Raw genomic sequence first — 13,530 nt, 5'->3', positions numbered from 1 at the left:
CTATCTATCTATCTATCTATCTATCTATCTATCTATCTATCTATCTACCTACCTGTTTATGTATCCATCTATGTCTATCTATCTCTCTGTGTCTATGTATCTATGTATCTATTTCTATCTCTATCTGGTTATGTATCTAGGTATCTGCTTATCTTTTTTATCTATCTATCCATCTATATGCATATATCTATGTGTCTGTCTGTCTGTCTGTTTCTCTCTGTCTGTATCTGTCTGTCTGTCTCTCTATCTGTATCTATTTATGTATATGTTTGTCTGTCTGTCTCTCTCACTGTATCTGTCTATCTATCTGTATCTATGTATCTGTCTGTCTTTGTCTCTCTGTATCTGTCTGTCTCTATCTATCCATCTGCCTATATATCTATCTATCTATGTATACATCTATGTATCTGTCTGTCTCTGTATCTATCTATGTATCTATCTATTTCTATCTCTCTATCTGTCTGTTTATGCATGTATCTCTCTCTCTCTCTCTCTCTCTCTCTCTCTCTCTCTCTCTCTCTCTTTTCCACAAGGGCAGCTAAGTGCTACAGTTGAATAGGAAACCTGGCCTGGAGTCAGGAAAGCCTGGATTAAAATCCAACCTAAGACACAAGTTGTATGACCCCAGGAAAGTCACTTAATCCTGTTTGCCTCAGTTTCCTCATCTGTAAAATGAGTTAGAAAAGGAAATGGCAAGCTACTCTAGTATTTTTGCCAAGAAAACCTCAAATGGGGTTGGGAAGAGTTGGACACATCTGAAGCAACTGGAGAGCCTATATATTATATATATGTATATGTACATATATATAAACACACCTTTCTGTGTGTGTGTGTAGATCTATCTCTCTATCTCTCATATCAGAATTAGTATCTTTCCACTTTACAAGGGAATGAAGTGTTTTGTCTGATTTACTAACTTCTATCCCCAACCTTACACAGATAAGAAGCAAAAAAAATTCATGCCCTCAAAGAGCTTATGTTCTAATGGAGGATATAACATATACATATATATGTATGTATATATGTATCCATTAGATAGACAGACAGATAGCCAGTTTGGTATATACATACATACACAGACAAGGGAGAAGATAGCCTTAAATGGGAAGGTTCAAGCAAGTTGGGGGAGAGGACCTGGAAAGGCTTCATGTAGGAAGAGGTTGTTCTTGAACTGAACCCTTTTCTGACTTCCTGATTCCAAAGACAATTTGTCTATTCCCTTCTGGGCTTTCTTTCACTATTAATTTAAGTAACTTCAATGTGCATTTAAAACCTTGGTCTGGCTCTGCCTAAACCTGTTGTGGGGTACTGAGATGGAAGAAACTAAATCAATGAAAGGTTCCCTGGTCAGGCTACATATTCATTCCCAGCTCTCCTCAACCTCCCTTTTGTCTGTCTCTTCTTCCCTCTTTCCCATTCCCTTATTCTTTCTTTCTTTCCCGCTTCACTGATGTCCCCCAATTTATCCTGTTTCTCTTTAACCTCTTCCTCTCTGCTTTCCTGCCTCCTGCCCACACCTGCTATATTCCCCCCTTAGAAAGTGATGAGGCTGACGCAGCCACATTTCCCATTCTTCCTCATTTCTCCCACTGACAAAGCAGCCTAAGAAGTGACTGGCTGGGCCTCATACATGATTCACACAAACCTGGGACATTCTTGGTTAGTGAAACCACTGATAGCAATTCTTTGGTTTAGTCATCAGATGCTGAGGACTTGGGAATGCAATCATCCCCTGTTCTCTGCTTCTGATTTTGATGAGTGATATTAGACAATGACTGCAACTCAGGGAGCCTCAGTTTCCTCATTAAAATGAACACGACACTATCCCTGTCTTCCTTATTCACTGGGGTGTATTGTGAAGTGGGATGTATTTTGAACTCTTTGGAAGCAAGATAGTTGGCTGAATGTAATTGTGCACACAGTTCTGAAAGGCAGTAGACATGAACAAAACTCCCCAGGCTGGCCCTATGGCATATAAGCACACTCACCTCCAGGTACACCACCCAGGGCATCACCAAAGTGGCCACGAGCAGGTCAGCTACTGCCAGGCTCACTACCAAGTAGTTGGTGGTGGTCTGCAGCGAACGTTCTTTCAGCACAGCTAGACAGACCAGGACATTGCCAAAAACAATGGCCAGAATGAGGGCACAGTAGGAGAGGGCATAGTAGGCATGAGGATGGGGTAGTCCTGGTCCAGTTGTGTTCTCCTTCCTGCAAGTGGAGTTGATAGAGCTGTTGAGTGGATTTAGAAGAGCCTTTGTAAGAAGGGAAGTCATCGCTCTGAAGGAGTTCCCTAGAACAAAATGGAGAAATGACACTGAACAGCACCTTACATTTTGTAATTTTATCTCTCTCCTTCTCTGGGTAATAATAACAGCTAGCATTTATAAAGTTCTTTAAGGTTTGCAAAGGATATATATATATATAATACATATCATATATAATCTCATCTGATCTTTCCAACAACCTTAGGAGATAGGTGCTAATATTTCCTTATTATTGATGATAAAGAAACTGAGGCAGTTATGTTAAGTGATTTGCTCAGAGTCACACAATCAGTCAGTGTTTCAAACAGGATTTGAACTCTTTTTTTTGCCTTCAGTTCCCCTCTATCCACTGCCAGATGTGGCTCTAAGAGATTCAGGTGGGATTCAAACCCAGGTCATCCTATCTTTCCTTGCCTATGTGCCTCTTTTCTCCGTCTCTCCTTTCCTTCTGTATTAAAATAATCTTCTCATGCATCCCTTACAGGAAGATGTAGGCTTGGAGATTCCAGTCTGGAAGTTAGTTCTAGAAATACTGGTAAATACTGGGGGACCCTGGAGGTGAAACACTGTATGTTGCCATGATGATCAATTGCAGCGAATGATATAGTCTGGATGTCATCTGTTTGACCGGATGCTTATTACCTACAGATAAATGAGGCAGTCATCCTTCTGGAAAAGTCATTGTTTTGACTATCAGACTGTGGTGACCTTGGGTCAAGAATATCCCTTGTCATAATGTTGCCAACCTAGCATGGAATGCCCTGGAAGAGCATCTCCTGGATCTCAAACAGCTGAATGCATTTGAGTGGAGGGAATCAAATTTAATTTAATAAGCATTGACTAAGCACTAACTGTGTGTCCAGGGCACAAGTGCTAGTTGCTGTGGTGTATGGAAAAGTGCAAGAGAGTCAGTCGTTACCCTTCAGGATCCTAAAGCTATGTGTATAAATGATGGGTAATAAAATCATCATGTAAGGTAGGATATGATACACACCAGGAGAATGATATTGAAAAAAAATTAAGGGAGCAAAAGAGATGAATTCTGCTTTTTTTTTTTTTTTTTTTTTTTTTTTTTTTTTTTTTGCTGTGGGATAGGGATCATAAAGGAAGTGCCATTTTACTAGGCCTTTAAAAATGGATAGGATTCAGGCCTAGAGACAGGAGGTCCTAAGTTCCAATCTGGCCTCAGCCACTTCTCAGCTGTGTAACCCTGGGCAAGTCACTTGACCCCCATTGCCTACCCTTACCAGTCTTCTGCCTTGGAACCAATACACAGTATTGACTCCAAGACAGAAGGTAAGGGTTTAAAAAAAAGGGTAGTACTCCAATAGGCAGCGAAAGGTATTATTTCCTTCAAATTCAGATAGAAAAATCTGTCTTTGCGTGGACCTACTGCTCTTCTAAATTCAAATATCAGAAAAAGAAAATGATGCTTTTGCTCTTTCCTTGATATTAGAAGCTCCTACTGGATTTTTAGGGGTTGGGCTCATCGAACTTGGCATATCTATACCACATTTATTTGGATTATTTCTAAAATCTTAATAGTTTTTACTATTCAAAATGTTTTATTTGCTTTTTTATGTTATATTTGTTTTCAGATGTACTTTACCACTCACTGTAGTCTAGATAGACCCCTCTCTTGTAGTCTAGAAAAAAAATCGGTCAAAACTAACCAAGTAATAAATCTGACAAGGTATGTACAATTCTACATCTGTAGGGAGGAAATATGTTTTATCTTGGTTCCCATTACAATTAACCAGAGACTTCCTCCCAGTATTGTTTTGTTTACATTTCTGTAGTCATTGCATATGTTGTCTCCTGTTCTTATTACACATTTTTCTAGAATGAGGGCCCTTTGGCTTGGGAAATGAAAGGGTTAAAGTGAACAACTGAGAAGGGACCACAGGCTTGGAATAAATTTAGGGCTGGTTGGTTTTGTTTTTGTTTTTTGATCCTCCCTATTTCATCCTGTCAACTATTTGTGCTCACTGTATTTTAGAATGTAATAATAAGTTGCTAATAATAATCATTTGCACATTATTCCAAAAGGGGTAGCTGCTGCCCTGGTGATGGTTCTGCCATTGCCAAGAGCTTTTGGAAAAACACAATGCCTCCTTGATTATTTCCTAGAGATGAATTTTCCATCTTTGAGAAGAGCAGAAGTCCAGAGGACTTGACATGATTTGGACTACTGGTTAGGGGGACAGTTTGACCACTTCTCTGAATGGCATGGTTCCTCTGAGGGTAATGATGGCTTACACCCATCTCACTTGTCAAACAGAAATGAAGCCCAGAACTTTGGGATGCTTATTATCGTATTGTCTGACCACCAAGAGTTTTGACAGCTATTTAAAAATAGTACAGCTGAATGTCAATAGTGAATTACATTTTAAAAAGCAAAACAAAACACAACAAAAACAAACTGAAGCCCAACTATATATCATCTGCCAGATGGTTTCAACTTCAGATCCATTTTTTTCCCCAATACTCTGTCTCTGATCTCTAGTTGATTACATTTCTAATAGCAGTTGAAGTAGCTTATTCTTTGGTTTGCTTCTGGTGATTGGTGGTCTTGGAGAATAGAGGAAGTGTGGAAAAATGAAAAAAGTTTCAATGCTGAGTAATTGTAAAGATAGTTTTTTACTTGGGAGAACAGAGGAGGAAAAAAATAGGTGGGAGAGAGGCAGGATTAGCACATACTATCAGAAACAAATGATCTGTCATATTTGGGAGGGACCTTTATTTTTGGTAGTCTATATTTTGAAGCAATATGGTATTTAGGTATATTAACTATATTTTGAATTAGGTATGTTAAGTATATATAAGCATGTGTATATCTAATGCATGTGTATATATGACCCACTTCCTAAAATTGCTTTTATGCTTTTTGGTTTAATTTTCACAGTATATCTCTCTAGGATCCTAGACTTGATGGCTACCAAACTTTAGCATTCAACCTCTGCTTTTAATCTCATCTCTCTAGAAACATAGAGAAGTAGCCTCAGGGAGACAGGTGGCTCAGTGGATTGAGAGCTAGATCTAGAAACAGGAGATCCTGGGTTCAAATTTGACCTCAGACACTTCTTAGTTGTGTGATCCTGAACTTAACACTCATTGTCTAGCCCTTACCAGGGCTCTTCTGCCTTGGAACCAATACATAGTATTCTTAGATCAAGTCAAGTACATAGTTCCAACTGTGGGAGCTGCAACAAAGGAGTAACATAGAAACACAATGACAACGAGGAAAATAACTTCTTCTTTCCTGGTACTGTGAGTCATATGGATAATGCAGGGCTCAGGGAGGGAAGTTAATTTTGTAGTGCCCAAGATATTTTTCCTGTTTTATGGGGGGGCTTCAATCCCAGGATAGGGCTACCAGTCTATAGCAACTACATAGGTCCCTGGGGGAAGATGGGGCTCATAAGAAGGGAAGGTATTCTTGAAAGTTTATAGACTTGGGTATGTCCCTTTGGTATTCTTTGTGCTGCATAATAAATTTGTTCTCTGTTCCATGTCTTTTTAGTCATGTGATTTTAGGAAGACTATAGACATCTATATGAGAGTCAGACAGGAGCCAAATTCAGATACTGTCATGGATGGCAGCAAAGCAAGCTTATTATTGATAAACCTTTGAGAATGAATTTAGTATATAGGGTATATATACCTAATATACTCGGTATATAGGGTATATGATCTTTACAACCAGCTAATATGATAGGTAGGTAGGCCACCTATTATTGTTAATTCTTCATTTTATGGAAAAAGAAATTAACCTATGGTGAGGTTGAATGACTTGACCAATGTCACATGGTTTGTTAGTTGTAGAGCTGGAACTAGAATATAGGTTTCCTAATCCACTCTTCTTTCCAACCAGTAACAAAGGAGAATGTTGTACAGCTGGGGGACCTCTTGGCAGAGGACTGTTATCACTCCCAATTCTCAGTTTTCATAACAGTGGATTAGAGACCTGCTACATGATACACCACTGGGACCTCCTTACAGGCTACTACAGCTAAGCAGATGGATGATGACAGGAGAATGGTGGTACAGGGAATTCTGGAGTCTCCAAAACATTTCTGAAATACAAATGTAGAAATCTTTTTAAGTCACAGTTCTAAGAGTCCTCTCTGAAAAGAATAATGGGGGTCTTGGCTGGTGCTGAATAAATCTCAGCTAGCTCCCCTTAGACATGGAATCTCCTATTTGTCCCTCTGAGAAATGGTGTCGAATGTGGATGATGCCACAGGTTAGGCACCCTAGAGAGACTATGTTTAAGGTTATTTGAGTGAAGGAATGAATCCGCTTACATCTATTGAATACAAAAGCCCTGGGGCCTAGCCCTGAGAACTGTGTCAACACTAGGCACAAAGGTGGCTGAGACTGCATGGATCTAGGAATTAAGAATCAAGAATAATCTATAGGGTTTGCTGGGTGAAAACATTAATCTTCCAGCAACCTGACCATCAATTAGAGAACTGGAACAGCGATTTAAAACCTTGTGTTGGGCACAGGTAGGTAGCTCAGGGAATAGAAAGCCAGGACTAGAGACTGGAGATCCTGGGTTTAAATTTGACCTCAGATACTTCCTAGCTATATGACCCTGGGCAAGTCCCTTAACCCCCATTGCCTATCCTTTACCACTCTTCTACCTTGGAACCAATACACAGTATTCATTCTAAGATGGAAGGTGAGGGTTTAAAACAAACAAACAAACTTGAGTTTTCCCAGGAGTATTCCTGACTCTGACCCACAAATACTGGCTATGAGATCCTGGCAAAGTCATTTAACCTCATAGGGCTTCTCCAGGTAACACTCTTAGTCTAGAAGGGTAGAGAGAGAGCCTAGAAAATCTTTGTGGGTAGAAAAAGTTCCTTACAAGTAATCTTCCATATGGATTTTTAAAAAATCAGGTGACCAAAGTAAAAAGGAGTTCTCCTTCCTTCTTTGACTCAAATTGATCAGTATACATTAATTGCTTATCTGATATGTGCTGTGTTAAGCACCGGGGATACAAAAAGAAGCAAAAATCAGTTCTTGTCCCGAAGAAGCTCACAATCTAATAGAACTCAAGGATTAAACCAGAGGTTCTTAAACAGATGTCTATGAAATTAAAAAAAAATTCCAAGATAATTGATTTGCCTCATAATTCTACGCATCTTATTTTTTGCATTTAGAGTTCCATGAAACACAAAAGATTAAGAACCTCTGGGCTCCATTATTCCCTTAAATCTCCATCTTACTCTTTTGTTTTTGAAGACATGATTGCATATGAACTACCATAGTTTGCAGAATTTGGAGAAATCAAGCTTCACTAGGAAGAATTTGCTTCCTCAAACTGATTCTGAATGAATAGGTATCCTTGGGGATTGGATGAGTGGCTTTCTGATCTTTTCATGAGAAGGGGTGTGGTTATGAGCAGGCTGGGATGGTAGCATCGATTATTTTAGCAACTGGTATCAAGCTTTAGGAATAGTTAGTTATCCCCCCAAACCTCCTTTTTCCTACTTTATTATTAGTACTTCCTTCCCTTAATCAATTTATCTTTCATCATACTTATCAGTGTATATGTTATATTCCCCACCCCAGAAGAATGTAAGTTCTTTAAGAACAGGAATTATTTTTGTCCTTGAAAGTTTCTGAGTCAGGAAAATCTGGGTCAAGGTCTTCTTCTGACACATAGTGGCTGGGTAACCTTGGATAAGTCACTCAATATCTCAGTGTCTCTAGACAACTCCAAGAAGAGAAGGAGTAGATATTCATTGCTAGAGTAAATTTCACCATTGGGAATAACCTATACCAAAGAAACCGTTGTATATGTTGGCATTTGCTCTGCAATTTATAATCTTAGTAATTTTCTTGAATCACTTGGAGGTTAAGTGATTGGCCCGAGGTCGCAAAGCCAGTAATTGTCAAAGACAGATCTCTAGCTCAGCTATTCCTGGTTCAGAGGATGACTTAAGTCTACTATGTCCATGACTATTGCTTTGTAGTGCTTATTAAGTGTGTTGTTGGATTGAATTGTATTTTAGATTTTTACCCATGGAACCCCACTCATTGTTTTGTTTTTTTAAGTGGACTTTTACCAAGTGTCTGATTTTAGAGTCACAGTGTCACAAACTATGAAGCTAAAAGGAGCATTAGATCAAACACTTATTTTGCAAATTAGGAAACTGAGGATCGGTAAAGAAGGAGTGACTTATTCAAGGTCACACCTATCTCATTTTCCTTTTCCCACCTGTCTATAGATGACAGTATGAATAGTTGTCTGCTTTAAAGGAAGAGGTGGGGCTGATGGGAACTTGAAAAAGTTAGAGCCCCAGCAGCAGTAGCCAAGGATAATACAGCAGGTGCATTGGGAGCCTCCCACACTCAGCTCAGTTGAAGCTTCACTCAGATCTATTTCCCCAACCCTAAGAAAAGACTCAGTTGGCTGCCAGCATCCCTCCCTGCTGACTGATGAAGTGTCATTCCACATCATTTATAAAATGCCTACTGGGCTCCAGTGACTTTATGAATATTTCTAGTCATCTCCACAGAATTTTAAAATTGGAAGACATTTTACAGAATTCAGCTGGTCCAATCTCCTCCCTTTCCAGATGAGAAAACTAGGCTTACCTATCCCAGGTCTAGGTCATCATTTAGCTAAGTTAGAAAATTCCATTGTAAAAATTAGATATTGAATGGGATAGTGGGAAGACCAAGGCATTTTTGGCTCAAGACCAACTGGATCCAGGTTCGAATCCCATCTTTGTCACTTATTGCCTTGTGACTTTATACAAATCATAGAACTTCTCTGGGCTTCAGTTCTCTCATCTCTGAAATTAGAGGTCTGAACTAGATGGCCTCTGAGATCCTTTTTAGCTCTGAGGCTTTGATCCTAGGATTCTTTGGTACCTTTTTTTTTGAAGGTTTTGTCACATGGACTTTGGGGACCAAAGATTATAAGCCCATATGAGTAGGCAGGCATAAAGTCTAGATGAGAGAGCTGTCCCTTCCCCCCAGCAAGAAAGTAGCTGACTCTTTTCTGAATTATGTAAAGTAGATTTTCTCCCCATCCACTGGCAGCTTAGAATAACATATGGACACTCAGTTCTTGGTCTGAACCGTGGCGTGGTCCCCTCTGTCCATAATTGCCTTGCCCTTCCTCCACCTTGCCCCCCAGCCAGTTGTGTCAATGCATCCTCCTCCTGGTAGCTGATTCCTCCTGCTGCTTTTCCAGTACAGTCCTGCCTAGTGTTATAATGTGTAAAGACGCGATTTAGAAGCTAATTTAAAATCCCCATGACCTTTATTTCTTAAAAGCCTCTTATACACATCACCTGACAGAGCTGTATGGCGTTTTCAATGCAGGTGTGCAACTCTTCTGAGTCAGTGGGCGTTACATTGTTGTTATTAGTAGTAGTGTTTAGCATTTCTATGGCACTTTATGCTCTCAAAGAGCTGCAAAACAGCTTTAAAAATTAGCAATTCCCCAGTGAATAGAAATACATCCCATATTTACATAGACAGAACAAGAATATGTATAGCAATTACATTTGGCTACTAGGGTCAGATCTGGAAAGACTGAGATGTTTTCCTTAAAGTAAACTAAAGTTCAACCTTCTCAATAAGCATCCTCTTCTACCGTCAGAAGAAACAGTCATTCCAGGGTTATTCCAAAACAGAGAGGCTAGGACAGTCAATCGGTCCAATTAACCCGATCTCTCAATATTTGTTGAACGCTGACAACATGTCAGGTACCATGCTAGGGGAAAGTCATCATGGCTCTTCCCTGCCCTCCTACCCCCACACCAGTTTGGTCTAATTGATTTTTGGTTTACTCTTGTGTGGATCTCATATGCATTGCCACTTGGTTTCTAGGTACTATAAATTGGAAGAGAGTTCATATTACTCTTGCCCTGCTCAAAACTCACACTCTATGTTAACCATTTTGACCCTAGAACTTAGAGAAGCAATAATGACATCTAGGATCCTTCCCTTCTTTTCATCCACTTCAAACCAAACCAAACCACCAGTGTAGCATAGGGCAAAGATTTCCTGTTGAGAACCAGAGGCAGACAGTGCTCACTGACCTCTTGATTGCAGAACATAGAAGCAAAATCTTGGCCAACGGACAAGCACCCAGAATGTGGTCAAAATCCATGCTCTACTGTGCTTGCGATTGCTACACTATTATTTGTATGTGTGCTTTTTGATGGTATTCGATTAAGCCAAATGCATGAACTGGAACTAATACTTAATTGCAATGAGTTTCATTGATCCAATATGCTACGGTAAATAATGGCAGTTCCACACATGAGAAAAACAACAACAATAACCCTCAAAATCATATGCCATCATTAAAGAAAACATACACAATCATCCTCTCAAGTACTATACATCTCTGCTGGGAATAATTTGATTTTGAATTGGAAACAGCCTGACTTTAAATAGACCATAGAAAACAGTGTCTCTCTAAGCCCTCAAACCTGGATTACTGGGACACTGAATTAGGGAATCTAAAGTAACAGATTCTCATAATTAAATGAGACACTCAAGAGAAATACAATCAATTCCCTCATAAATCCTTGGAATAATAACACCTTTCTCTTTCCCATCTTTTAATTCTACATTAATATAACTTTCAAAGCTTCTGAGAATCCAATTTTAGGGAAAAGAAAAAAAAAGACCAAGGAAAGATTTATGCCATCTAAACCACTTAGGAAAGAAAAGGAGGATATTTTTCCTCAAGATTTCAGGTTTTTAAGTAACAGTATGTAAGTAGTTTTGATGCATATTTTCAGAGAACCACAGAAACCTCAAGTCGGTAATACAGCCTTTCAGGAAAACGTCATGTGCAAATTTAGAAAACAAAAAGAAATAATTACTTACCCTGAAAATCCCTTCTGATTTCTGGAGACTATGGAATTTAACACCTCAGTTCCTGCAGCCATTCACAACTGGCACACAAGCCCCCAAATGCCAAACTTTGCCTTTCCTAGGACACTGAAACTGTGGAAGTGAAAAGAAAGGAAAATCACCCATTTTTGTCTCTAAGGTGAAATCAGTAGTGTGCTGCTGCTCCAGCTTCCCCATCAGACCTTACTGCTTGTCTCAGAGCTGCTTTCAGATCCATGAGTTTCCCCTGGTGGCTTAGAGAGGGACCCTAAACTGAATGGGCCAACTGATCTGTGTCTCTGTCCTTGGTGCTGAAGAGAGGTGGCGAAGAGAAGCAGGTTTGCTGTTTTCTCCCTCCCTCTCTTCTTTTCTTCCCCCCTGTTATTTATCCCTCCACACTATTTTTGTTCATTTCTTTGTATTAAGATTTCCTTCATACTCCAACTTTAATTTCTCTTTAATAACTCCCTCTTTACTCGGTTTAATTTGCTTTACCAATTTTGGGTTAGTTTTTGTAACATTGGCTTAGGAGAAGGACAAGATTGGTGAATTGATACTATAAGAAGTCAAGTTAAATTAAGGCAATTAAGAGGTTTAAAACAGGATTAGATGAAAATGGAGGTTTAAGGGAAAACATCTGGGGAAGGACAGTTAAAAGAAATGCATAAAAATTAAATGAGAAACCGAGACACACGGTAAAATTGGAGATACAAGACAAAAATAGCTTAGTAATTGGAGAAAATATTAATGTTTAGTTAGCAGCACTGTTTATTTTTAGGGAATTTTACAACCATTTGCCAAGAGATCCTTATAGGTCCCCTGTGACATATAAGAGCAGTGCTATCAGCCTTTCTTTAGAAATAGTTAAGGTATTGTCATGACAGAGTAAGTCCATTTCAGAATCGGTGCTGGAGTTTAAGAGTGCCTTTCCTTTCCTACCCATTAAGTTGGAATCAGGAGTATCTCTTTTCTCTCCTTTTAGAGATAATAGAGAATCTTCCCTTCCTCCCCTTAGCCAGTCCCAGATGTGTTTCTGAGTGCAAATTCTGATGGGGAGGTGGGTCCTGCAATGGCTCTATAATGGAGACCTCTGCTGGTTAGTAAAGGGGGAGCACTAACATGGTCCAAAGGGAGAGAACTATTTAGATTTCCCAAGGACACTGTTTACAGGTTGAGGAGTAGAGAATGAGTTTAGTGGATTAGTGCTCAGGCTAAAATCAACTTTTTATATGCACTAGGACTATTTCTGCCTGCCTTGATGCTAACCAAAAGACTTTCCCTTTTTTAGGGGAAGGAGAAAGGGGGAATAAGCCCTGTGATAGATGAAATTTCTAATAAGTGAAAACAGATACTACAGAATGGTGGGTAAAAAGAATGAAGTGGTATGTATAGTATCAGGCCCAACTGTTGATTTTCACCCCTTTGTGAAATGGCAGTGACGAGGATAAGCATGTACTTTGGCTACTACCAGTGACACATAGACTCTGACCTTCTTGATAAAGGATATATGGGTCAAGAGGCTCCTTGTTGGACCCTTGGACCCTAACATGGGAGGTTGTGCCAACAAGGAGTGGTCACTAAGTCAGGAGAAACCTCCTATTCATCAGGCTTAAAAAGAGAAATAAATGCTGTTCTCAGCCTTTCTTCCGTTCTTTGGAGTGTGTTATTTGGACCTTAGGAAGCCTCCCCTTCAGACTTCCAGTGAGTAAATAGATCTTTCTCTCTTCCTTTTCTCTTAAACCTAATAGCGGTGCCAACTAGACACATATCAACAAAAATGTGTGTTTGTGTAGATAAATCTGAGAGCAATCCTCATATCCCTGCTTCTTATCTTCCCCTTTTGTGATCCTTTCCCTAAGCACCAGCTATCCAAGGATGGGTGTTTCTATCTTTGGTGCCAACTCTGTGAGTTTGAGAGGCTAGGAGCTCCTGGGTCCAGATGACTCATTGCCCTGCAAGAGATGAGCTCTACAATTTCTCAGAGGTAAAAAAGTAAGCATTACCAAAAAGGCGCTGTAGAAGAAAGGAGTGAGAAAGCACAAAACATATCCTAGCTTTTGAGGAGATTGGGATTTATGAGTTGTGCTAAAGGCACAGATCAGAAATGAAAGTGAATTAACTGTTAGGCAGTCCAGACAGGAAAGTAAAACAGAAGTGATGGGTTACTGTATTATGTTTTAAACATTTGTCAATGGAAAATTACAAGTCTTTTGTGTGGTAAGCATTTCTGTTGAGGTAGAAGAAATAAATATCTGGCCTCTATTTGATCTATTTTGTATATTGTACAAGATTTCTGGAAAGAGCTCTGTTAATTCCTTTGTGGCAGATCCTAGACATGAGCTATTTTAAGCTTTGCTTTAGAGATTTTTCCCAAAGTTCTACTCAG

General features: G+C 39.4%; 1 protein-coding gene across 1 annotated transcript in view; it reads right to left on the bottom strand.

Moving 5' to 3' along the window:
* DRD3 (dopamine receptor D3) overlaps nt 1-2,276 on the bottom strand; it is a 62,996-nt gene extending 60,720 nt beyond the window's left edge. Inside the window, exon 1 of the mRNA XM_044666768.1 lies at nt 1,989-2,276. Within this exon, the coding sequence (XP_044522703.1) occupies nt 1,989-2,276 (288 nt within the window). The remainder of the gene's footprint in view (nt 1-1,988) is intronic.
* Between the last annotated feature and the right edge of the window lie 11,254 nt (nt 2,277-13,530).

This window comes from Gracilinanus agilis, chromosome 3 (genome assembly GCF_016433145.1).
Source record: "Gracilinanus agilis isolate LMUSP501 chromosome 3, AgileGrace, whole genome shotgun sequence".
Classification (NCBI taxonomy): domain Eukaryota; kingdom Metazoa; phylum Chordata; class Mammalia; order Didelphimorphia; family Didelphidae; genus Gracilinanus; species Gracilinanus agilis.
The sequence above is the reverse complement of the archived record's forward strand: the minus strand, read 5'-3'. Positions and strand labels throughout refer to the sequence as shown.